This window comes from Hipposideros armiger, unplaced genomic scaffold (genome assembly GCF_001890085.2).
Source record: "Hipposideros armiger isolate ML-2016 unplaced genomic scaffold, ASM189008v1 scaffold_10, whole genome shotgun sequence".
In the NCBI taxonomy this organism is placed as follows: domain Eukaryota; kingdom Metazoa; phylum Chordata; class Mammalia; order Chiroptera; family Hipposideridae; genus Hipposideros; species Hipposideros armiger.
The window spans coordinates 3,703,947-3,729,985 of record NW_017731360.1 but is presented as its reverse complement, the minus strand read 5'-3'; the positions used below and the strand labels follow the sequence as shown (position 1 = coordinate 3,729,985).

At 47.6% G+C, this 26,039-nt stretch overlaps 1 protein-coding gene across 8 annotated transcripts in view; it reads right to left on the bottom strand.

Moving 5' to 3' along the window:
* Positions 1 to 8,015: 8,015 nt before the first annotated feature.
* KIAA0319L (KIAA0319 like) overlaps positions 8,016 to 26,039 on the bottom strand; it is an 87,058-nt gene continuing 69,034 nt past the window's right edge. For 5 of the 8 annotated variants that reach the window (XM_019658768.1, XM_019658786.1, XM_019658759.1 and 2 more), the window contains 10 exons: positions 25,430 to 25,578; positions 24,187 to 24,338; positions 23,724 to 23,862; positions 21,626 to 21,785; positions 17,692 to 17,834; positions 16,785 to 16,907; positions 16,156 to 16,246; positions 14,999 to 15,090; positions 9,182 to 9,298; positions 8,016 to 8,428 (listed from right to left, as the gene is read on the bottom strand). In XM_019658768.1, coding sequence (XP_019514313.1) covers positions 8,235 to 8,428; positions 9,182 to 9,298; positions 14,999 to 15,090; positions 16,156 to 16,246; positions 16,785 to 16,907; positions 17,692 to 17,834; positions 21,626 to 21,785; positions 23,724 to 23,862; positions 24,187 to 24,338; positions 25,430 to 25,578 — 1,360 coding nt within the window. In that variant the 3' untranslated portion in view covers positions 8,016 to 8,234. Of the gene's footprint in view, positions 9,299 to 14,998; positions 15,091 to 16,155; positions 16,247 to 16,784; positions 16,908 to 17,691; positions 17,835 to 19,706; positions 19,832 to 21,625; positions 21,786 to 23,723; positions 23,863 to 24,186; positions 24,339 to 25,429; positions 25,579 to 26,039 lie in introns of those variants that run through there. The other 3 variants (XM_019658803.1, XM_019658811.1, XM_019658820.1) reach the window with 3 other exon arrangements.

Sequence of the window (26,039 nt, the reverse complement as noted above, 5' to 3'; positions counted from 1 at the left end):
GTTCTTACCACTTTCTGAAGCAGTTCTGGAAGTCCTCTTTTGTGAGTGTCTTTAGTTGTTGCGTCTTTAGTTGTTGCTGTCATTGGCTGCCTCAATGTCCTGAATCGATTCAAAACGTTTACCTTTCATGGTCATTTTGACTTTGGGGAAGAGCCAGAAGTCCCATGGTGCCAGATCCAGTGAACAAGGTGGATGAGGACACACAGTAATGTTTTTATTTGACAGAAATTGCCGTGTACCAGAAGCGATGTGTGACATGGAGTGTTGTCATGATAGAGGATGATTTACGGCACACTTTAAAACGCACCTTCTTTCAACTGTAGCTCACACCCGACTGACTGCATCAAACAAGTTGCAACTCTTCACACAGTTATTAAGGTTCGACGTGCTGCTTCCCGTATTGAAGATCCCTGCCTTTCCGTTGGATGGCACTCGGCAGCAGCATTCACTGTATTTTTTAATCACACCTCGTACATTGTGCAAATAAGTGAAATAATTGAGAAATATGTACATAGATTGAGAATAATGGGAGTCGCATTTCTCACTGTTTGAGAAATGATTAATGAACATAAAAAGGGTAAAAAGAACCCCAAGGTGTTGAATTGAAATCAGAAGAATTGGTGATAGATAGATAGATAGATAGATAGATAGATAGATAGATAGATAGATAGATAGATGATAGATTTATATATAGTTGTATGAACATGTGTACATATTATGGATCTATTCTATCCAATGACAGGGTATAGAAACAATTATAGCAAAGAGCATACCAAGCGCTAAGGCATTAGGGCTCAATGGCTGATTCTAAGACTGAGGCAGGAAGGTACAAAACAATCCTGAAACATCTTATTTTGAGTGATTAAATACTGAAAAAATGATGGGGAGATGTTAGAAGGACACAGCACAGCACAAAGCCTAGCACAGTAAATGCTCAAGTAATATAAAGAAGTCAGCCAGAAGAGGCTTCCATTGGTCAAATCTAGGACAACTTATGTTTCAAAATAGAGTATCAGATTATAACCTAATGCATAAAATAGGAATTTGTGAGTCCATACTGATATAAATAAATGAGTAAAAATTTGAAATATTCAGTATGAATTCTTTAAAAAATATCCAACAAGGGCAAAAATGAAGGGAAAATAATATCAGACAAATGTTAACCAGGAAAAAGCTGGGAAGCAACATTTATAGTACCTGATAAAAACAATTCAATGCAAAAAAAAAAAAGGATTATATGCTGATAAAAAAGAATTTTAAAAAAAGTAAATATCATGGATATTACTATACTCAAAACAGCCTGAAAACTGGGAAAGTTTTGGACAAGAAAAAGGAGGATGGATAACCCTTGGGTTAAAAAAGGAAATGGGAAAACACCTACAATAGGCTAATAAAATCATGTCTGACTCTAGGAACACAGCTAAAGCAGAACTGAGAGGGAAAAGTATAGATTTAAAATCATTTTTCATTTTCATGAAGTCACTTTGAGGAAACAAGAAAGATTAAGAATGAATGAAGCAATCATTCAATAAAGAGTGAACAATGGGGGGAAAGGGAAAATAGTAATAAAATCGGAAACAAATGTAAAAGAGAAGATAGATATGGCTTTTATTATGTTGTTGAGGTACTTCTATACCCATTTTATTGAGTGTTTTTATTATAAATGGATGTTATATCTTTTCAAATGCTTTTTCTGCATCTATTGATATGATCACATGATTTTTATTTTGTTAATGTATATCACATTGATTAGTGGATGACGAACCATCCTTGCATCCCTGGAATGAATCCCATTTGATTGTGATGTGTGATCCTTTTAATAGATTGTATTCAATTTGCTAGTATTTTGTTTAGGATTTTTGCTCTTGTTCATCAGAGATACTGGCCTGCCTTTTTTTTTTTTTTTCTTATATTGTCCTTGCCTGGTTTTAGTATCAAGGTAATGTTGGCTTCGTGAAATGATTTAGGAAGTATTCCTTCTCTTCAGATTTTTGGAAGAGGTTGAGGAGGACTGGTATTAAATTGTCTTGAATAATTGGTAGAAATCACCAGTGAAGCCATCTGGTCCTGGACTTTTGTTTTTTGGGAGGTTTTTTTATTACAGTTTCAATTTCCTTACTAGTGATCTGTCTATTCCAATTTCTCATGATTCAGTCTAGAATGGTTGTATGATTCTAAGAATTTGTCCATTTCTTCTAGAATATCAAATTTGGTGGCATATAGCCATCCAGGGTATTCTTTTTCTTTTTTTTTTTTAAAGATTTTTTATTGGGGAATTGGGGGGATGGGAACAGTGCTGGGGAATTGGGGGAAGGGGAACAGACAAGTTGCTGTCCTTTTGTTCTTCAGTCTAGTTGTGGAGGACGTTGCTTCACTGGCCCAAGTTGGCACCATCATTGCGCTCTTCCCGGGCAAGACACATCAGTTGCCGGCTTCTGGACAGCTGCTCACTGCGGCTGCTGGCCGCTCACGCTGGCTGCACACGGTAGCCCATGGCAACCCACTGCCACAGGGGCTGCAGCCCACGCCGTCGCCGGCAACCCACGGCAGCCCAGCTCCAGGTAGAGCTGTTGTTCAGCATCTTAGCTGTAGAGGGCAGTGTCACTGGTCCTCATATGTGGGATCCGAACCGGGGCCCTCTGGTGTCCCAAGCCAGTTCTTAACCATCGCGCCACTTGGCCGGCCCCCAAGGTATTCTTGTATAATCCTTTGTATTTGTGTGGTGTCCATAGGAACGTCTCATTCTTTCATTTATGAATTTATTTATTTATTATTATTTTTTAAAGATTTTTATTAGGGAATTGGGGGAAGGGGAACAGTCAAGTTGCTGTCGTTTTTGTTATTCAGTCCAGTTGTGGAGGATGTTGCTTCACTGGCCCAAGTTGGCACCATCATTGCGCTCTTCCCAGGTGAGGCACATCAGTCGCCGGCTTCTGGACGGCCGCTCATGCTGGTTGCTGGCTACTCACGCTGGCTGCACACGGTAGCCCATGGCAACCCACTGCCACAGGGCCTACAGCCCACGCCATCGCCGGCAACTCACAGCAGCCCAGCTCCAGGTTGAGCTGTTGTTCAGCATCTTAGCTGTAGAGGACAGTGTCACTGGCCCTCATATGTGGGATCCGAACCGGGGCCCTCTGGTGTCCCAAGCCAGTTCATTTATGAATTTATTTATTTGAGTCTTCTTTTTTACTTAGTGAATCTAGCCAGAGGTTTGTCCATTTTACTTATCTTTTCAGAGAACCAGCTCTTTGTTTCATTAATTTTATCTATTTTTGTTTTCTATTTCATTTATTTCTGTTCTGATTTTTATTATTTCTTTCCTTCTACTGTCTTTGGGCTTTGTTTGTTCTTCTTTTTTCGAGTTCTTTAAGGTATAATGTTATATTTGTTTATTTGATATTTTTCTTATTTCTTGAGGTAGGCCTGTAATGCTATGAGCTTTTCTCTTAGGACCACGTTTGCTACATCCCCCAAATTTTGGTATGTTGTATTTTCATTTTCATTTGTCTCTGCATATCTTTTGATCTCTTATTTCTTGAACCAATAGTTGTTCAGTAGCATGTTGTTTAATCTCCACATATTTCAGATTTTTCCAGCTTTATTGTTGTGGTTGGTTTCCAGTTTCATACCATTTTAGTCAGAAAATATGCTTGTTGAGATGAGTTTTGTGCCCCAGCATACAAGCTACCCATGAGAATTTTCCATGTACACTTGAAAAGAATATGTATTCTGTTGTTTGGGGAGGGAAAATTGTATAAATGTCAATTAAGTCGATTTGGTCTGATGTGTCATTTAAGGCTGATATTTCTTTATTGACTTGCTGTCTGGATGATGCTGTCATGGGGTATTCAGGTCCCCTACTAGAATTGTATTTTTATCAGTTTCTCCCTTTCCTGTCCGCTAGTAATTGTTTTATGTATTTTGGTGCCCTCAGGTTGGGTGGATAGATAGATAGATAGATAGATAGATAGATAGATAGATAGATAGGTGTTGTCTTTATCATTATAAAATGGCCATCCTCTCTTGTTACCTTTTTTATCCTGAAATCTATTTCATCTACGTACTGCTAACACCTGCTTTTCTCTGGATGCTACTGGCTTGAAGTATTATCTTCCACCTCTTTACTTTGAGCCTACGTTTGCTTTAGAAGCTGAGGCGAGTGTCCTGCAGGCACCATATAGTTTTGTTTTTAATCCATCCCACTACTCTAGGCCTTTTGATTGGTGAATTCAGTCTATTTATATTTAGGGTGATTAATGATATATGCATATGAGAACTTACTACAGCCATTTTATCTTTTGTTTTCTGATTTCTTTTGTTTCTTCTCCCCCCCCCCCTTGTGATTCTGTCTGCTGTTTTAGTTCAGCAGCATGATTTTTTTTCTCTATTTCCTCTTTTTAAAAAAAAAAAATTTTGAGAATTCGGGGAGGGAACAGCATTGGGGAATCGGGGAAGGGGAACAACCAAGTTGCTGTCCTTTTGTTCTTCAGTCTAGTTGTGGAGGATGTCGCTTCATTGGCCCATGTTGGTATTATCATTGCGCTCTTCCCGGGTGAGGCAGATCAGTCGCCAGCCATTGGACGGCCGCTCATGGCAGCTCACACTGGCTGCCAGCCACTCATGGTAGCTCAGGGCAGCCCACTGCAGTGAAGCTGTCACTGGCGACTCAGGGCAGCCCAGCTCCAGGTCGAGCTGTTGTTCACCATCTTTGCTGTAGAGGGCGCAGTGTCACTGGCCCATGTGGGAATCGAACCGGCGGCCCTACTGCTCAGTGCTCATGCTCCCAAGCCAACTCTTAACCAACGTGCCACTCAGCTGGCCCAATTTCCTCCTTTCTTATGATTTGAGTCTTAGCTCTAGATTTGTTTTGTGATTACTGTCAGGTTTGTGAAAATGTTTTATACATACAATAGTCCTTTTCCTTGTGATTGTCTTATCGTCACTCACCTATACCCATTCAGTCCTTTTCCTCCTCCCCTTTTATAATTTTATTGTCATAAATTATCCCTTTTTATATTGTGCGTTCTTTACAGTATAGTTATTTTTTAATGTCTGGGTCCCCTTCACCCCTTTAACCTTTGTTATAACTGTTTAATATCCTATTCTGAAGTAGATTTTCAGGTTCCTGCTTCTGTCTGTCACTCATCTTACTCAAAGTTTTGTATACTTTTGTCTTTTTGTTTCCAGTAGAAGAGCTCCTTTAACAATTTTTGTAATGCAGGTCTTGTAAATTGTTAGTTTTTGTTTGGGAAAGCCTTTATTTTTCTTTCATATGTAAAGGATAGCTTTGCTGGATATATTATCCTTTGCTGATGGTTCCTGTCTTATATTGTTTCTACTGTGAAATCATGATAATATAATGGGGTTTCCTTTGTAGGGTTAGTCTTTTTTTTTCCCTGGCTGACTGCCTTGAGAATTCTTTGTCATTGACTTTTGACAGTTTGAATAAAATGTGTCTTGGAGGGTTTTTTGTGTGTTGATGTAATTAGGTGTTTTGTTCACCTTCTCTGTTCTAAAGTCCCGCTCTTCATAGGCTTGGGAACTTTTCATCAATTGTTTCGTTGAGTAGGCTCTCTGTTCCCTTCTCCCTCTCTTCTCTTTTTGGTATACCTGTTCTCCTTATGTTGCTCTAATGAAGTCAGATAGTTTTCATAGAAATCGTTCATTTTTTAAAACTCTTAGTTCTCCCTCTTCCTCCTGGGTTATTTCTATATTTCTATCTTTGAGCTAATTCTTCCATCTGGTCTGCTCTACTCTCAATGCTTTCTAATGCATTCCTCATCTTAATTTGAGTTCTTCAACTCCAGAATTTACTTGGTTCCTTTTTATAGTTTCAGTCTCTTTGGTAAAGTACTCCTTTGGTTCATTAATTTTATTCCTGAGCTTATTGAACTACCTTTCTGAGTTTTCTTGTATATCATTGAGTGTCTTCATAAGTGCAGTCTTGAATTCTCTGTCATTTAAATCACTGTCTTCCATGATTTTCAGTTTGGTTTCTGGAGACTTTGCATCTTCTTTCTTTGCTCCCACGTTACATTGGTTGTTCATGGTTCTGTATTTGGTGGATTGTTTGTCTGTGCATTTGAGGTAGTGAACTCTTTTCCTGTTTAGATACTGTTTTGCTCTCAACAGTTCAGTAGGTTAATAAGTAGGATACTTGCTTTTGTTTTGCAGTAGATGGTGTTATAGCAAAAGTTTTCTTTTATCTGCACTATTTGTGCTTCTGGGATCACGGAGCATCACTTCTGCCGTTAAGGAAAATGCTGCATACGCACTGGGATGGTTGGTGTCCCATCTGTGACCAGCTCGCCTGTGTTAAGGGGTACCCCCACTGTGGTGGGGGAATGTGGCAGGTGGTGGAAACTGGTTTTCAAGTTTCCAGAATTACCTCCTTTTTACTAATGACCGCTGCCCTCGCTGTTTTAGGGGACATCTCTATTACCTCTACCGAGCTGTGCTAGGATGGGTGGGGCAAGGAAGGCAAAATTTCACGGCTCTACTCTGCCTGCAATGGCTGTCGGCCTCACTATGCTGCTTAGGGCAGCGTACATCCCGCCTGACTGTTGTGGAGGCGTGAGCTGAGGCATCATTGTCAACCCTGGTAATATACTCAGGCCCAGGGAGGCCTGTCACAGAAGAAGAACCTGGGCAAATAATCTTAACATAAATTTTTTACAAAACGCATTGGCTAGCACAATAAAGTTTATTTCTCTCATAACACCCCAACAGCTATTCTGGTAGGGCAGTTCTCTTCTAGATGGTGGTTCAAGGACAAGGCTCCCTCCATCTTGTGTCTCTACCATGACCTCAGAGTCCCGAGAGTCACACAGATTTTTTTTTTTTTTAATCTACTGCAGCCCACGCTGTCGCTGGCCACTCATGGCAGCCCAGCTCCAGGTGGAGTTGTTTTTCACCATCTTAGCTGTAGAGGGCACAGCGTCACTGGCCCTCATGTGGGATCCGAACCGGGGCCCTGCTGCTCAGAGCTGGCTTCCCAAGCCAACTCTTAAGCAATGTGACACTCAGCCGGCCCCACACAGAAATTTTTAATGGGTCAGGGCTGAAGAGGGAACACCTCTCTTCTACCATATTGTGCACTAGGCTGGAGATATAGATGAGCTCTGTGTCCTGGAAAAGGCCCTGGTTTGGTGAAGGGTTGATCTCTGCCACAGCCAAGTTCAAGGGCCTCTCCTTGTGGTAATTAAGAGGTACTGGGTGTCTAAGTACTTTTATCCCTTTGTCTACCCAAGCCCAACTTGTTTGCAAGTCTTTTGGAGCTGAGCCAAGGACATGGTATGGCTACACAAATCTGAGGCATTGATAAAAGATTAAATATTCAAATATCAAAATATCTGGGGTGTGGGTTCCTGGTATCAGTACATTCTCTGGTCAAACCAGAGAAGGTATAGGGGCCCTTAAGCCAGTCAACACAAATTCCACAGAAGAGTCAAGGGCCTGATCCATGCTCCTCAAACTCTCTTTTCCAGGGGCTGATGGCCTGACTGCACGCACCTTCTTTCCATACCTGTTTTCAGAGAGCAGCTCTCACTGTGTATGACCACCTCTTCAGCTCCTTCCACTTATCAGATGGGCCAAAGGGACACTGGAAGAACAAGATCAGTCTCTCCCCAACCAGGAAAGTCAAGGTTGCAGCCTTCCAGCCCTAGGGGTTTTGAGTTTTGCTTCCTGGTGAGTTTCCTCTATGCACATAGTGTCTAGTGGGGTTTCAGAAATGCAAGGATGCCCTCTTGGCCTTCTGGCCATTCTAGAAAGAGGCCACACCTGGGGCATTAGGATGCTGAGGTTGGGGGTGGGCCCTTTTTGTGTTAACAAAAGTTATGGAAGGACAGAAAAGTCCCCTCCCTGAAAGCCAAGGGGAACAGTTGGCCAGCAGGGAACAGAAGTGACGCACTCCTGCACCAGCAGCCAGAACCACTGGCCATAGCCCAGGCCATCATGTCACAGGGGACACAGATGAGCGATGGAGCACAAAGCACACCCACAGGCACGGGTACAATTAAATAGCATGTTTAATCATCTCACAGCAGACAGTAGTGTAGTATAAACTGTAAGTTTCTTTTTAAAAAGTTATTCCCCCAAAGCTCCCACTCCTCAACACCCAAATACCGTGGCTGAGGAACCAGTGACAGGGCCAGAGGGATTCAGGAAGTCTGTTCCAAGGAGCTGAAAGTCTTTCCAGGTCAAGGTTGCCTTGTGAGTAGCCGAGAGCCCTATGAGGCGGCGATCCACGCACACACACTCCAGCACACGCACGCACATGCAAGGGACACAGAAGACACGTGGACACAGGAAACTGCAGTGGGGCAGTCGCACACATGCGCTCTCATGCCATCACATTCCAGTCTGTTGGTGACTGTCTCTTCTGGGCACAGGAGTGGTGGCCTGAGCCCTGAAGTAGCCAGCGCTGGTCAGGAGGAGAAGGGGGAGGCAGTCTGTGTCCAGCCTAGCTGCTCTGAACAACAGCTCAGCAGTCAGAGGGGACCCTCTCCATTCCTGAAACAGCCACTTCTCCCCAAACCTTGGGCCAGACACCATTTCTGCACTACGAGCCCGGCATCAGTGGTGAGAAGGGGGTGCCTCTTCCTCTGGACCTAGGGGAACGCACTCCATCCCAAAGAAGAGAACAAAACATGCCAGCAGGCTCTTGGAGCTAGGAGGCTGGCGGTGCTTGGTTCTGTACCCAGGTGTAGGGGGCAAAGCCAGGCCTCACTGTGCAGGCACCCTGGGAGCAGCAACACTGCCAGCAGGGAGCTGGGAAGCAGGCCAGGTGCTGGCTGTGTCCACCCTCCAAGAGGGGAGGTGTTTGCAAAAAAAGGAGGCCCTGAGGTGAGGATATTGGGGGTGGGAGGCGCTACCAAACAGGTTTAAAGAGGAAACCTCTTCATTCACAGCTTTGTTCAGGGGTTCCCGAGAATGTCTCTCTGGGTTCAAGTACCAGCAGCGCTCGTTGGGAGTGTTGGGGGGAGTGACCAGCGAATGCTGGGAGGACAGCTGCCCACTGAAATGGGAGGTATGAGAACCATCCTGGCATGCTCTGGACCCCGGCACTGCCACCCCTACCCTGAGGAGACAGATCAGGTGGCTGGCTATAAGAGCTCCTCCCGTGAGCTCCTGGCCTTAAGCGGGGTCTGCCCGTTGGGCAGGGAGCCATTCTGACCATGCAGGAGTTTGCCCTTCTCTCGGTCTGGCCAAGTGAAGATGGCGTCATCGCTGTCCAGCTCTGACTCTGAGTGCATCAGGCTGCTGCTCAGCATTGGGCCTTTCTGTTTGATGCCTGCAAGGGAGACAAGACAAAGAACCCCAGGGTCAGGAGCACAGACCTCCCCGTGCTTGTGCTACACCTTGTACCCTCCACCCAGCCTGACGAGGAGCACGGGGACCAGATGTCATGGTCCCCTCCGCTGGGAGGGGCAGATGGGAAGGAGGCGTCCTGGCTAGCTGGAACAGTCCCATAAGGGACGTCAGCAAACTGGAGACGAGCAGTTCCAGTGCTGACTGTTTATCTGCAGGTAGTGCCACCCAATGACATTATCTTTCTCTTTTAAATGGACAGTGTTTCATCATCTCCCTTTATAAACAGGAGTTCTATGAGAGGCAGGAAAGCAAGCACAACGAACAAGAACTCAGGCTCTAGAGAAGGAGCTTTCACAGTGTCCTGGCTCAGCATGGATGTGAAGTGCTCGCCAGAGTTTCCGACACTGAGTGAGGACGTGACTTCACTCTGCGAAGATGTGCGCTCTGGCGTCACTGAGGGGGACCGGGGTGGGAGGGCAGGCACACGGCTTGGGAGGCCTCTCCTGCTGGGGGAGCCTGACTGAAGGAAGGGCTCTCACAGACAGTCCCACGCTGTCAGTTCATCAGAACACACAAACAACGACCCGTAAGAAGCACCTGAGGTCAGAAAACATGTCTGAGATTCTGCGAGCCACGAAGTCACCTTCACTACTTATCCCTACGGCTGCGTGGAGGCCACACCATACTCTGTGGTCCGGCGATGGCTTTAGGACAGATCCCACCGAACAGCAAGATGGCTGCCCTCTGGCTGGTGCAAATACTACTCCAGAGAAAGCAAAAGGTTGGCTGAGACAACAGGACCAGAAATGGGAATTGCCAACAGTGAGAACCCAGCTTGGCAGTGCTCTGGGCCATGGCACTGCCCACCCCCAGGAGCTAACCTACCTTTCTTAAAAAGGTGACCAGTCAGGTGAGGTGTGTTTGAACCCTCATTTTCCAGCAGTCACTCTCCCTCCTGCGATCCCACACAGATCCCCAGAAAACACAGAGTGCCCTGAGATGATTCTCTGCCATTCTGCCCCTGCCAGGCCAGACAGGCCTAAAGGCTGTGAATGCTCATGGCATCCAGACTGCCTGCATCTGTCACTCAGGACCACACCCCGCAGACCATGCCCATGTGCCGGTCCGTCTGCGCAGCGTGCTCTGGGGCTCAAGCAAGGAGCCTACCCAGCCTTGACCACGTCGGGGGTCCAGTTCTGGGACATGACTGCAGACAGCCACGCCTCCCACTGATCTTCAGTGGGCAGAGCAGCAGGGCTAGAGAACGCCAGCACCCTGGGCTTCTCCAATGTGGTGGGGGACAGTGGCCAAGCCCACTGGAGGCTCAAGGTCCCCAAAACCTCTGCTTTGCCGCTGTAGATGAAACACCCCTGCCCCTCTCTGCCCTCTGGGGCTTTCTCCTCCTAGCACCCACTTGATGCCTCCCTTCTTCCCCACAGCCTATCTGGGCCACAGCTGCAGTGGACAGGAGCCTGAAGGGGAGACACACGCTCCTGACTTCATAGAACACAGCACTCACCCTGGGCCCTCCTGCCATGGGTCCCACTCTGCTCGAAGAACTGAGTGGACTTCACCCACTAAACCACACAAGCTGGGAAACTGGTAACATCGATGGCTGCTAAACAGACACATTTCCTATGATTCAGCAGTTCCTTTCCTGGGTCTACAACTAACAAATCCACACATCTGTCCACTAAAGGACATGGAAGAGGAACGCTTATGGCCGCACTCCTCATAACAGCCAAAAATGGAGAAAAGCAACTGCCCATCAATAGTATGCCTGACAAATAAAAATATTCATACAAAGAAAATTACACAGCAGTGAGAATGAACGAACTCTTGCTATGCCTAATAACATGGATGAATGTCATAAATGTAATGTTGAGTGAAAGGAGCAAAACACAGTGATTCCATTTATATAAACTACTCCAAGATACGAGAAGTAAATGGCGGGGGGAGGCAGTGACTGGAAAGAAGCACAAAGGGGGCACTTCTCGGGGGCTGACTCCACGGGCATGTTCACTTGTGAAAATCCATTAAGCTGTGTTAATGATTTTCTGTACGTATTAGGTTGAACCCTAAGAAATGCCATTTTTATAGGTCAGATACCAGTAATTTCATATGGTTCAACCTAATATACTTCAATAGAAAGTTTTTAAAAATCAACAGGATAGCAAAACCAAACCAAAAACAACAGCTGCTGCATGTAAAGCACCTCCCCTGAGGCGGCTACCCAGGCAGGACGCTCTGTTTCCACAGTCCCCATCCAAGCTTAGCCCGGCTCCCAGCAAACACTTCCACAGGCGTCATCTTCCCCCACAGCAGGACCCGCTCAATTTACTCTTCTTCAGGCTGAACTTCTTATACATGACAGCATGGTCTCGAATCCCATTCCCCTCATCCTACTGGTGACCCTGCTCTGGGCGGCAGCCACGCCAACCAGGGGACTCTGCACCGTCAGACACTGCCCAAAGAGAAGGGCCTGCAGAGCCTCACCTACGCTCCTTTTGGTTACAGATGCGACTGGCCACCCTGTAGCTCCCTCACCACCCTGTCCTGTCACTAGAAGCCTGCCTGCCGTACTGCCTCAGGCTGCCCGCCCACTTGGTGCCACCGCTCGGCTTTGCCCTCCCTCCTGCCTCAGAAGAGGTCTCGGCGCTCCACTTAGCCCCTCTCCTTCCTCTCCTGTAAGCCCTGCGCCCTGCTTCCTCCTCAGGCCCCTCACCTGCATCTTCTGCATCTGCCCACATCCTTGCTCGGGAACCCCATCCAAGAAAGCCCTTGCCCTCTAACCCCCGCCCTGCTTCGCTGCACTGCTCAGCTCAAAGACTTTTAAATACTTAGGCCTCCATTTCCTCACCACCTACTTCCTTCCTAAATAATGCACTTTCACATCTGCTGTCGTCCGCCATGCTAGTCTAGCTCTTCAGGTGACCAGAAATGGTTCCAGTGTCGTCAGTTCTCATCCTTTTCTTGTGCAGAAGCCAGGGCTGCTGACCACTCCCTGATGATGCCCCTCCTCCCTCAAATGCCGTTCTTGGGCCCCTGGACTCTTCTCTCAGCCTCAATGTTCTCCCCACAAGGGATGGGATCCCCTTTCACGGCGCTGACCCTCACCAGCACTTGGAAGATCCCCACACTGGCACTTCCAGTCCAATTTAATTCGTCTCTTCCCCAAACTGTCACTGCACTGGATGTCCTAATTCTCTCAACACTGCTGTCATTCTCTGTCTCTCCTGTCCCTCCATTCCAAGGCCACTACGCTGTTTGAGCCATTGTTACCTCCTCCTTGGAACATCGCAGAAATCTTGCTGGCCTCCACCTGTAATCTCTCCCTTTCAATTGATAAAATTTGTCATCTGACTAATTTTCCTAAGCCAGCAGAGCACTTTCAAGATGTCATTTCTCATCGCCATCAAAATAAATGCTCAGCTCCTTAGGCTGATGTTCGCATCTTTCCACAATGGCTCTTGCCCGTCTTCCAGCCTCATTTCCTCAACCCCATTCGTAACTGTCCTAAACCCAACACTTGATCTTCAACATTTCTTTTCCAGTCTTTCTCATCTCAGGGAGTAACATCAGCCAACCCACAGATACTCAAAGGAGGTGGTAGGGGACCAGCCTTTATGTCTCCTTTTCTCTCACTCTAACATGCCATGAACCTCATCAAGTCGTCCCCCAAAGTGTGTTTGGAATTTACCTGCCTCTCTCTATCCCATCATCTCTCTACCATAAGGACGTTCTATCGAATCTTCTCTCACCCACTCTCAACTCTCCAATTCCTTCACACAGCAGCCATAGTTGTCTTTTTAAAATGTAAATAAAATTGCACCTTTCACCCCCTTAAAAACTGTAGCTCCCCGCTGCTCTTAGAAGGAACCCACAGCAAGGTCCCTGCTCTCTGTCCAGCCTCATGCCACCTGCCCCATGCTCACCATGTCCAGCCTGTCACCCTCTACTTCCTCAAATGTCCTCTGCTCCTCCCAGCAGCTGGGCCTTCACTGACTTTGCTCCTCTGCCTGGAATGCTATTTCCCAAGTCTTCACATGGCCAACTCCTCCTCATCCTCGGGTCTCAGCTTGAGGATTATTCTTTATAAAGACCTTTTCATTATCACATTTTTGTGTATTTGTGCATTGAATGTCTGTCTGAAAAAAGCCACATAAGAGCAGAATCTGTTTGTCTGGCTGACCATAACGTACGTGGTGTCTGGCATAGGGCCTGGTATGCAGTGGTCTCAATCCATATTCAAGATGAGGAAGATACAGTCCCTGCTCTCAAGGATTTCACTGACTGGTAAGACAGACAAATACAGAACTAATATAATACTGGGAAATGCTGAAACACGTGGGAGGCAGATGAGCACGACTTGAATTAGCAGGTTACGGGAGGGTTAAGAAGAAGCTCTCTGGACAGATATGAACCAGCAGAAAAGCGAGATCAGCAAGAAGGAAGGCCTCAGAAAAGCAAACTGCTCTAAGCTCACCAAGGCCCTGCCTACCAGACCAAAAGTAAGTCGCAGGAGGGTTTCAAGGGGTAGAACAACCTTGTCAGAGTCACACACAAACAACCTTGGCTGCTGTGTGGAGGGTGGGCTGTGCATGTGTTTACTTCCAGGCCTCTGCTCTCGGAACCTGAGTGCAGGATGGATGCCCTGGCTGCACGTCTCTGGTTTACAAGCCCGACCACGTGCAGGGACCACCCCTCAGCGGTCTCTAGCTGAGCTGCCCGGGTGCAGAGCCCACACACTCCCTTGAGCGTTGATTTTCTTCTGATAAGTCTCTTCTCCCTCACTAGACTGAAATTCCGAGGAGAGAGCATGTGTCTGAGAGCTCTATTCCCCCTACAGCCTCTCCTAACACAACTAAGTGTGAGAGATGCCGAAGACTTCGTGTAGAAGTAGTTCTACCTGCAGAATGTTTATGAATAACTACATAGAATCCAGTTCCCATTAACAGACGATGCCTGTCCTGTGGCGTCCATGATGGATGGAAACCTCACCAGTGACCGAGCCCAGGCGAGGAAGGGAGGCCCTGTACCGTCCTGACCCTCCTAGCCTCACCACTGAAAGCCATCTTAGTGATGGTGTTAGAAGGTATCTCGTGCAGTCGGAAGTTCTTTGGTGGGAGGCACCTGACAGATGAGCCCGATGCACCTGCATAACCCCCTGTTGCTCTAAGACAATGATGGAGCCTGTGGATCTATCTGCCAAATACGGGAGAGCAGATGGGAGAAGAGGGCTGGCTGGAAGGTCAGCCGGCAGACACTGGCTTTGATCTCATCACTGCCGCCTCACCTCGTCTGCCCAGAAAGGGCAGACACGTCAGGTGTGAGAGGCTGCAGTCCCTGAGCCTGACTACAAGGTGCAGCTTGAAAAGCTAAGCACCAGGCTGGAACCCTGAGGCGGGTGAGCAGGCAAAGGGAAGCAAGCGGCCCAGCCCCTCTGCAAAAGAAAGAGCTGAGAAGTGAGCCCTGGCGTCAAGCTGGTCCAGCGGGCAGCTTCTGCCAGTGCAGGGCCATATCGACCCTCAGCCTTCATCAGTCAGGGAAGAAAATGCTTTTCTAGCACAAACAGCTGTTAGCGACACATTTAGGAGGGGATAGTGACAATGGCTCTTCATAGGGAGTAGGGAGAGTGCACAAATCTAGATGCCCCCAGTCCTGCTCCCAGGGTCACTACCTGCTCGGGAGGTTGGCTTCAGTTCCTGGCTTTCCTGATCCGTGGCGTCCAGGATCTTGTATTTGCTTTTTCTCTTGGGTTTTCCTTTTTGCCTGAAAAACACAATCCCCTCCCGTTAGGAAAGGCTGTGTGTGAGCCTCAGGTAGCCCACCCCAGCGTGACAGCCACATGGCTGCAGGGTCCTGTTTCGGGGGCGGCTGTTTAGTGGATGGGCTGTCTCCCCACTTCTCAGCCAGGGAAGATGGCAACTGTGATCTGTTCTTCCAATAATCCTCACCAATTCTGGGCAAAGGGCAAGGGAAATCGGAGTATCTCAGCATGGACTCACCAGGACAGATGGACTAACACTGTAAAGAAAATGGAATCCCTATGCCTGAGGGGTGTGGGGTGGAAGGAAGCATTAAACCAACAAAGTTGTTCACTGTGGCTGTCTTAGGCTGGTGGAAATTTTTTTTAATTCTTTTAATTTTCTCAGTTTTATGTGAGGTTATATTGCAGGTTGAATCTCAGCTCTGCCACTGATTAACTGTGTGTCCATGGATAGCTGATGTCATCTTCCTGAGCCCACTTTTCCCTAGCTGTAAGATGAGAAAAGGTGGTCATGAGTATTATCTGTAAAATGTTATCATGGTGCTTGGCACACAGTAAATGTAAAAGTCGTACTTATTAATAATGAAAAACATATAAGAAATGGAACCATTATATAAGACTAGATAGGAAGGTTCAAATGAAAAAACCTGTAATGCTAATCATGACTAAACTATACAACTATGAGAAAACGTGTACACATGAATCACGGCTAGAAAGGAAAGCAGAAAAAATGAACTCGTGTGATAAGGTGGTGAGGCTGAGGTGTGGAGTGTTCAAGGACAGTACCCTAGAGATGGGACCCAGGGCGACACCTAGGCCTGCCCACTCCCACCCTGGCCATGTTTCCCAGGTTCTGAATCACTGAGGTGACAGCCACTGGCAGAAGGAGCGTCAAGGTGAGGAAAGCCTCTCTACGTGTGCCTTGGGTGGGCCAAGCCACTATACCAGCGACGGAAGGGAGGAACCCAGGACTCGGCGTCATCCATGTGGAAGGGACTGGATACCCCTCTGATGAATGACTGCGTGACAGGAAGCCCGAATGAGTTCCCAAGGAGACTCCATCTTACCTCTTACAACAACAGGTCACAGTCCAGGACAGGATTCCCAAGGCAACAACAATGACAAAAGAAGCAATGATAACATATAACACGCTCCACTCTGTCAAGAAAAACAAGTGGTCAGAGCTGTGGAGAGAGGGAGGCTAGAGGGAGGTGTGGGCTGCCCCCACCTTGGGCAAGAGATGGCTTCGCTCTGTAGAGAAGAGTGACCCCAGGGCTCCCCAGGGAAGGTGAGACCTTAAACCTTCTGAACTGCCATGCTTTTCGGCCCTTCGCTGAGACCCTGGGGCAGTGGGGCAGCTGTCAGGAGCTGAACCGAGGAGGGGACGGAAAGCTGCGGGCTCCCGCGAGGCTGCTGCACCCAGGCACTCCAGAGGACAGGAGGCACTGCAGCTGGCCTGACCGAGGCCACAGCGTGCAGCTGTGTGACCTAAACCTGGCTCTTAACTGCTTCGGAGCCTTCCTCTAACCTTGAGCAAGTGTGGAGGAAGGCAGTAAAAATCCTCTGCAAACAGAAAACACACAAAGTTCTTCTCCTCACTTGCTCAGCTGCCTCGGAAACACCAACACCCACCCACTCAACTCAGAGCCACATTCCGTGCCAAAGCACCTGGCACCGTGCCAAGCAGAAAACTCACCACAGTTGCTGTCACCATCCCTCAGCTGCACCTTGATGAAATTCTCCATCCAAAAAGGGTCACAGATGCAGCGTTTCGTGAACGAATCACAGTGGCCATGCTCAGAGCAGTTCAACTGGCATGCTGCAAGTAGCGGGAAAGGGACAAATCAATAGGAGTCAGAGCCTGGGTGGAGGCGGCGGGTGAAGGCAGCCTGTTCAGTGGCCTGTGGTGATGTTTCCTGAACACCCCCCCACCCCCCCCAAGAGCTTAGAAAAGCCACTGGGGGATGGTTCCAAGACTGTGTCGTATGTTGTTTCTCTACATCAGTTCTTACTCTTTCCTGTCCCGTAGACACCCCTTCTCTGAATAGTTTAATTGCCAAAATAAAATACAGAGCTTTACAAAGGAAAGCAATTATGTTGAACATGTTTTTGAAATATCTGAGACTATAACTTTTAGAAATAATAAATGTGTGCCCTTATTAAAACATTAAGTAGCAAGATCTAGAAGTGGGTCTAACAACTGATCATTTTGAACTAGTGATAAGTAAAAGTGACATTTCATCACGTTGTGTGATATGAAATCATCTGTGATTTCTACTGCCTCGAAGTCATAGGTTCTGTTAACAATAGTGAAGTTTGTCGCCTACCTTCATAATTGAGGGAAATATGAATTTCAGTTAGAGGTTAATGAAAAGTAAGATGTCATTTTCCCCCATTCAAACCCAGCCCCTCTGAACGCCGTCGCCAGGCCCACAGGCCCCAGGTTAGAACACCTACAATGAGTTGGGGCTCCTTCATGGGGACAGTGGTGGAGGAGAGGTGACCTCCATGTTCCTGTAGGACAGGGGACAGGGCCCGAGCACAGCGGGGACAGGTGAGAGCGGGCACCGGGGAGGCACAGTGCCCAGTGCCCAGTGACTCACTAACAGTGTTGATCTCCAGGGCTCTGAATATCAGAAAGCGTTCCTTCTGCTTCTGCAGCTCACTCTTCAGCATCGCTGCCACCTCATGGCCCTTGAAGATCTGGTGGGGAGGCTCGTTTTGAACAAAAAAGACCATCTTGGTGCTGCAGAGACATGTAACAGTGTGAATGAGTGAGGCTGTCCACAGCAGCAGCAGTGCCCTGTGCTAATGACCGTCTGCCGTGCCAGACACCATGCGAAGTATGACCTGCGTTCTCTCCCAACAAGCCCATGAGAAAGGCGTTGTCCACGTCAGCTCCACTTTACAGAGGACAACACGGGCTCAGAGGGGTTCAGTAACTTGCCCAAGGTCACACAGTTAATTATGGCAGAGTCAGACCCCAACCCTGACAGGTCTGATGCCAAGGCCTCAGCTTTTAGAAATGCCCTTAGCTGCCCCAGCTAACAAGAGGACCCATTCCAAACAGGAACCTGGAGATCAGGGGATTTGGTTATGACTACATCCCAGCTGTCAGCCTTTCAACAGCTAAGGCTGCAGTGCTGCTGGGTTTGTGCCCGGGTTACTTGTAAGACACAATGCTTTGTAAAATGTAAATTATTAGACGGCATCAAAGCATTACCTGAAGGCCAGAACAGCCAAAATGATCGTCACTATGAAAGCAACAGGAAGGACTGCACAGTGGTGTGGCTGGGGCAAAGCTACCATACTCCACACCGGTGTATGTTTGCTTTCTATCGGTTTCTGTCCGAGGCAGACCACGTTTGAACTCACATCCAGGTGGCACAAAACCTGTTTTCTATGGCTTGGCCTCCATTTTTGGTAGCCTACTTCTTAACTTCAAGTTAAGTGTCACAGACTGAACCTTCCCAGTCAGTAGGTCACGTTGGGTTTATAGGTGTGCCCAAGATATTGGTCCCCTCAGCACACAGGGTGGCTGGCTGGGACCTGGGTATCCCAGAGGCCCTGGACCAGCTGCTCACAGTATAAGTCTATTTATCCCAAAGTGCCATGTAAATAGCATCATTTTCCATGTGTGGAGTGACATGAAAGTTCGGAAAGCACTGTCATAAAAGACTTTCCAAAAGCTTGCTGCACAGGGAGGCTAATGACGAGGTATCCTAAACTCCAGAATCAAGAAACAAACCTTTACCATGAAGGATGTGTGGTCCATTTCTCACTATTTCCCCCTAGTTACCTAACCCGTGCTTACACTCTCAATTTCCGTTTATACACCAATAACCCGCAAGTCCTTATCTCCGCTCCCCATGTCTCTCCTGAGGGACCAAATCTTTATCTGCAAATGCTTGCTTGAATACCTACCCCAGAGCTTTCACAGGCACCTCAAATCCAACATGTCTCAAAATAAACTTATAATAATTACTGAGTACTCACTGTGTGTTGGGGACTATACAAACATTATCTTAATGGATCTTCAATAACAATCCTATAAAATGGGTACTAGCATTTTTACAAGTGACAGAACAGGTTCGGAGAGGTGAAGAACCCTATCTGGTGGAAGGCCTGTGCTCTTTCCCACTGAAACATACTGTTTCCCTCCAATCCCATTATCCCTCTGAATTCCGCAACTAAGTCACCCCAGTCCAAGCCAGAAGCCCAGCCATCGCGATGCTTCTCTCTTCCTCATGCCCGATGCTGTGACAGCAAGTCTGGGAGCAGACCCTCCCACCAAGCTCTTACCAGCACTCTGGCTAATGTGGGTCCACGGCTTCTACCCAGCCAGTTCCCACAGCTTGGATCTAACCCAGCAGCCACTTTCCCGGCCTACTCTGGGCTGCTGAGCAGAGCTTAAAAAGGAATTCCTATCATCACGCTGTCTCTGATCCAGTGAACCCTGACTGCACAGTACATTTGTTCACCTGGGAGTTTTTAGACTTTGGGTGCCCAGACCTCACTCCAGACCATAACCTCTGCGGTGAGGCTCGGGTAATGGTGTGTTCATAAAAGCTCTAGGTGGTTCTATTATGTAGCTAGGTTTGGGAACCACTGCTCTTACCTCATGTCTCTAACCTTGGCTGAGACCCCAATATTGCTCAAAGGCAGCACCCATTCCTGGAGCTGCTGTCCCCAGCCTTCACCGCTTTGTGCAGGATTCCCCCCTCAAAGCAGAGGGCCTTGCCTCTAGTTTCAGAGACAAAACACAGGATGTTGGTACCAACGCTCTCAGATTTCATCGTCTACCCCTACATACGCCCATAATAGCATGTCTTCCCTCCTTTCCTCCTGTCTCCAAAGTGGTGCTCCTGCTCTGCCCACGGCCAGCCCCCCAGACCTACCTCCATTTATAACCCACCCCCCAAACTCCACCATCTACGTTTCCTCTGCACCTGCCCCTCAGTCTATAAAAATGCTCAAGGATCTCCTATCTTTAAAAGGTGTTTTTGTGATCTTATCTCCCATGTTATTTTCAGCACCTACCTCTTCCAAGAGGTGTTACACTAACCGTCTCTGCATCCTCAAACTATGACATGAATTTGCCCTCTGCCCCCAACACCTAAGTAAAATGCTCTCACTATAATTCTGATGATCTAACCACAAACCCAAAAGCCTGTTTTGCGTCCTCACCACACCTACTTCTCTGTAGGCATGAGTCCTCTGGCAGCCGGCAGCGCCCCTCACCCCCACCTGCACCCCCCTGCCAGCTCCTCCCTTACCTCCCCGCAGAACAGTCCCGCCAGGTTTTCCTCCCACCTCAGACTGCTGTTTCTTAGTCTCCTTCGCTGGCTCTCCTTTCTTTGCCTCCTCTTTAAATACGTCTTCTCCAGAGCTCTGTCCTCAGCCTCCTGACACAGTGTGACTCGTGTGTCTTCGTGGCTCTGACGCCTGCTAGCATGCAGTCACTCCCTATCTCTGGCTTTTCCTCCGCCCCAAGTTCCAGCCTATACTTGCTACTTCGATGAAACATCTCCCCAATTAATCCCAAATTCAGTAGTCAAAACAACTCATTATCTTCCTTCGAAACTGGCTCCTTCTGTATTCCTGATCTTAGTGAACAGCCTTCACCATCTATTCAGGCATCCGAACCCAAAGCCTCGTTATTTCATACCTCACTCATCTCATTCTCAAAGGCTCACCAAGCCCTATTAATCTACATCTGAACTGCTTTTTAATTTCTTCTCTTCTGCCATTTCTATCGCCACTATCTTAATTCAGGTTTTACCACTTTTCACTGAACTAGTCCAAAAGTTTCCTGACTGGCCTCCCAGCCTTTAGTCTCGTCCTATTGTAGTCTAGCCTCCATACTACTGATCTCCCTTTAAAAAAAAATCTTATTTCCTTGCTTTAAAAACAAAAACTTCACACACACAAAACAAATTAACCTGAGTCCTCCTGCCCAAACTATTAAAATTAAACTCCTTGGCTTGAATATGACTGTTCTCAGTCTACACAGCCAGTCTTACCTCCCACCATGCTCTGGGGCCCAGTAAGCGCTCTGAACCAGAGGAAACCGTACTTTCGTACCACAGGATCAGTGTGCATGCTGTCCCCCATTCTGAATTCCCTCCTAGTCCTCCCCGGCTTCACCAATGCAAGTGTGACTTCTGGAAAATCTTTGGACTACCCCCTACCCCAACCCTCCTGAAAGAATTAACTGCCCTTGCCTCTGTGCCTCCATGATACCACACGGTCTGTCAGATCCACCCTGTACTGATGTTCACTTGATTATTTCCCCTTCAAACATAATGGACATCTTCTAACCTTATACCCTGGGACCCTGCTGCGGTGTCCAGTACAGAACAAGTGACCTGTACTACCAGAGAAGAGTTCATTCAAGCAATGGACACTATGAGTGGTTCCTGGCCAGAGAGCCCACCCTTCTCTAACTACCCACACTAGTTCTCGGCTCGATCACGAAGGGGCCCCTGGTCTTTCCTTCCCCCACAGCCCGTCGCCACCCGTTCGTTGCCCAGCTACCTCTGCTCCGTGTACGGCTGAATCTTTTGCACAATGATGTCGGAGTCCAGCACCCCCAGGAGGACCCCAATCTGGCGGATGAACATCCCCTTCAGCCGCTCAGTTAGCTGACTGACGTTGACATCCAAGATGATCTCCACCAGGTTGTTTTTCCTGGGATCTGGAAAGCACATGGGTCAGTCATGGCTTTAGAAGCAGGAGAGGTAACACAGACCTGCCACTGCGGTTTGCCTTGGCACAGGAGAGAAAGTTGTGAGAGCGTTCAGAAAGGCAACAGACCTCCTTCAAATGGCAAGGGGCAATAATGAATTCTTAGTGATGCATCCGGGGCTGGCCTAGAGAGCTTCGAAAGGACTCCTGGTCTCTGTATCAACCTGAGAATTACCACGCATGTGCTGGGAATCAGGCCAACGCTTGGAGGCATCGGGGTTTAGTGAAGGGAGTGGGAAAGCGAAAAACACTGCAAGGTTTGTTTTAAAAGCCTGTCCCCAGTTGGCTTTGCTGAACTCTCCAGGCCAAGTGGGGGTTATCTAACAGTCTCCCCTGATCCACATCAGATGTTCAGTGACTTTGCTGTACTTTGTCTACAACAGTGGGAGGGAAAATGTCCATTCAACAATTCTTATGAATAATGGGAATGCATCTGCCCTACAGGTTTGAAAACAGTAAACATGAAGGAAACCCAGGCAGCCAAGAAACATGGATTTCCTTACTTAGCGCCACATCACAGCTGCACGGTGTTTTTACAACTCAGAACTGGGAGACTATCGTGCTTTGCTTTTTTTTTTTTTAACAATTTTTTTTTTTTTAAAGATTTTATTGGGGAATTGCGGGAGGGGAACAGACAAGTTGCTGTCCTTTTGTTCTTCAGTCTAGTTGTGGAGGACGTCGCTTCACTGGTCCATGTTGGTATTATCATTGTGCTCTTCCTGGGTGAGGCAGTTGCTCACCGGCCATTGGACAGCAGCTCGCTGCTGGCCAGCCCTATTGCAGCTTACGACGTGGCCAGCAACTCACGGCAGCACAGCTCCAGGTCGAGCTGTTGTTCACCATCTTAGCTGTAGAGGGCGCAGCGTCACTGGCCCTCATGTGGAATCCGAACCAGGGCCCTGCTGCTTAGAGCTGGTGTCCCAAGCCAACTCTTAACCAACACACCACTCAGCTGGCCCCATCATGCTTTGCTTTTGATTATGTCCTAAGGACTGTTCTACACTTGGAAGTTCAAAGTGATTATTCAGAATACCGTATTCACATACTTGAGTGTACGATTTGTCCATTCTGATGTATAATTTACATAATTAGTGGACTTTCTGTGATCTGATTTTAAACACAGGAGAGATTTTACAGTGTCTTGGCTGCTGTCCTTCAGAGAGATGAGACAAGGGCTGACAGACCTGCCAGCATCCCTTCCCATGTAAGACATCCACACAGGAGCTTGGCCTAGATAACAGAGTAGGTTTAAAGCCAACATCTCCTCCTCGGATCCTCAGGAATTTATAAAGCTCCACCCCACCCCACACTCACTTCCTTCCTAATACCAAATTAGCCTCAAAGCAAAATAAAAACCTGGTTCTATTTAAAAAGGAAATTTTATTTCTGCAAATCTGAGAAATGTAAAGGACACCAGTTACTTTACCTTCCCTGGGTTGTCAGATAAAGCCTGGGGCTCAACTTATAAAAATAAATTGTTTTCTGCATCTGGGTGCTGATGAGACACCATGACTCAAGTTATTCCTGTGCTCAGATTCCCAAAGCACCCTGAGCCCTCTCTCGTCAGTTACGCAGAGGAGAGAAAGTGCTGGACCCGGGCACAAAGGCCTGGCTCTGACACAGCGGCCGTGTGATGCTGAGCAAGCCCTGCCCTCTCTGTTTCTATTTCTCCATCTGAGATGAGCAGGGGGAGGTCCACATTCCTGCGTGGGTAGCAGAGGTGATGTTGGAACAGTCTCTAAGGATCATTTAGCTTGGGCTTTCTAGAGTTTTTAAAGAGGTAGATATGCCATCTGGCCCTGACCATGCTGCAGGGAAGGGGTCTCCGGATTGAGGTCCTGCTTGGCTGTCAGCAATTCTACTCAGTCCCATTACTAAATGAACTCACCAGGTTTCACCTCCACAGTGGTCCGGTCTGTGTCACTCTCACCCTTCGCATCAGTCACTTTCAGATGAAATGTGTAGGTTCCCTCGACCAGGTTGGAAAGAAATAGGATAGGGTGGTGGTCAGAGTGATTTAACACCTCCTGTGGGGTTGAACAATACGGCTATGCTGCAGAACAAAACCATACTCCTTTGTGGACTGAGCTGCTGCTTCTGTCATAACGAAGCCCCCTCTGGGATGGACAGCTTCAACTCTGGGCAGTTCCTGCTCTGTAATGGCACTGCAGCCCACGGCTGCTGGGGCCGGGGAAGAGAAAGACATTCTGTGCCACACTAGCTTGCAGAGTGACCCTAGGTGAGTCATTTCAGCTCCCTAAATTTCAGAAAGCAGTCCAGGTTGGATAAAAGAAGCTCGCCCCATCTCACCACCCGGCCCTTGTGTTGCTCTCGGCATCCGGCTCACTCACCCCTGCTGCTGGGCTCCCCTCGTCGCGAGTCCACAAGTAGCTGACTATGCCCTTGTCGTCTGAGGACCTGGAGCCATCCAGCTCTGCCGTGTCCGTGGGCAAGGTTATCACCACACTCCCAGTTATCTTGGCTACAGGTGGTCTGTTCATTTCTAACCAAAGAGAGGCCACTGAAATAATAACATTCTGGGAGAAAAGAAATGCTTCTTCGTGATGCTTATGGGGAAATTAAACCTCAAAAGCATCTTAAATGGAGAACCATTTCAAGGGCCTATCTGTGCCAGCAAATGACACTGCAGCTTTAAAGCCAGCACTGCCGTAGGTCCTGAGGTTCCAGCCCCATCCAGAGAAATGTTCTTCCAACACTGTACAACAGAGGAAAGAAGTCTAGTTTCCTCCTGTATTCTCACAGCAGCCCCCCTGAAAGGAAACCTTTGCTTTGCCTTAGAGGTGCATGATGACTGCAAACAGGCCCACAGTGGATTAAAGCCTCAGGAGTTTAGTTTCATCCAGCTGATACCACAAATTCTCTCTAAAATGTGGTTGAAAATGTGATCTCTGAACATCTTTTTTGATTTCTTCCTTAGTACTTTAATAGAGAAACAGGAGCGAGAGGCCTCTCTTCACCTGGGCCCCACCCACAGCTTTGTTTGCAGGTGTGTAGCGCTGACAGAGCTCAGGATGCTACATCTGGAGGTTATCTGCACATCTGGCCATTATTCCTATCAGCTTTCAGCCCTCTCCCCAACTCCATCACTGACCATCGTGCCTGCAAACCCAAGCAAGGCCAACCAAGCTCTCGCCTCATATTGGCCTCAGCCAGCATGCAGGCTCCTAGGGACCAGTACAGGAAGCTACAGTGTAGGACAGTCGTTCTAAAGTCTGCCAGCAGGTGTCACTGTAGCTAGTGGGAGAGTCACAGAAACCCCAGGTCTTCGCAGCAGAGGCAAAATACAAATGCAAAGGAAAAAACACCTTAATTCTCTCCCTCTTCAATAGAGAAGAAAGGAAGGGAGAAAAGGTAAAAAGGAGGGAGGGAAAGAGGGGAACACAAGAAGTTAAAATTCACCTTACATTCACTCTCAATTAAAGGTTGTTTTAGAAAAGCAAATAACAGCTGCCCTTACCCCCAACTTTCTTTCCTACCCCTTGTCTCTAATCTATTTCTGCAGCCAAACAAGAGATGACGGATTCCTCAGTTATCTGACCAGAGGCTGCTGCACCAACCCAGGCAGGTAGCTACCTTCTTTGACAATGACATTCACAGAGCTCTGGCTTTGCAGGTTCCTCGCATCTTTGACAGTCAAGGTGAACACGTAGGATCCCACTTGCAGACCGGTCACAGTGGCAACGCTGCTGTTAGCGTTTTCAAGCTGCACCCCGTCGGGTCCCCTGGACAAAGAGAGAACCAGAGGGTGGAGTTGTACCTGTCTGCTGCTCTCCCGGCCAACTCAGCAGGAGCAGACAATTATTGCCTCGGCTAAGACATGAACTACCGTTTCCCAGACCTTGAGAGGACAAGTTTAAAAATATTCCACTTGGACAGAATGTAATTTGGCCCCAAAATACAGGCTACCTGCTGATCAGAAAATTCCATTCACCGGCTTTCAAATGCATCTAGCCTTATCTTTTATATGAGCTTCTAGAACATTCAAACTCTTTGCTGTTCCAGGTTATAAAAGGAAGAAAGTGCTCTGAGCAGGTTTCTGATCAAAAGAATGATTTCAGAGTGATGTTTCTGAAAAGCATTTCTGGCTCAGCAGTTGGTTCAGCTCTTGCCAGCAAAGAAGCAAAATGAATTTCTTAATTGCATGCCAAACTCCTTCCTGCTGAAAAGTCAGGAAAAGGAAATG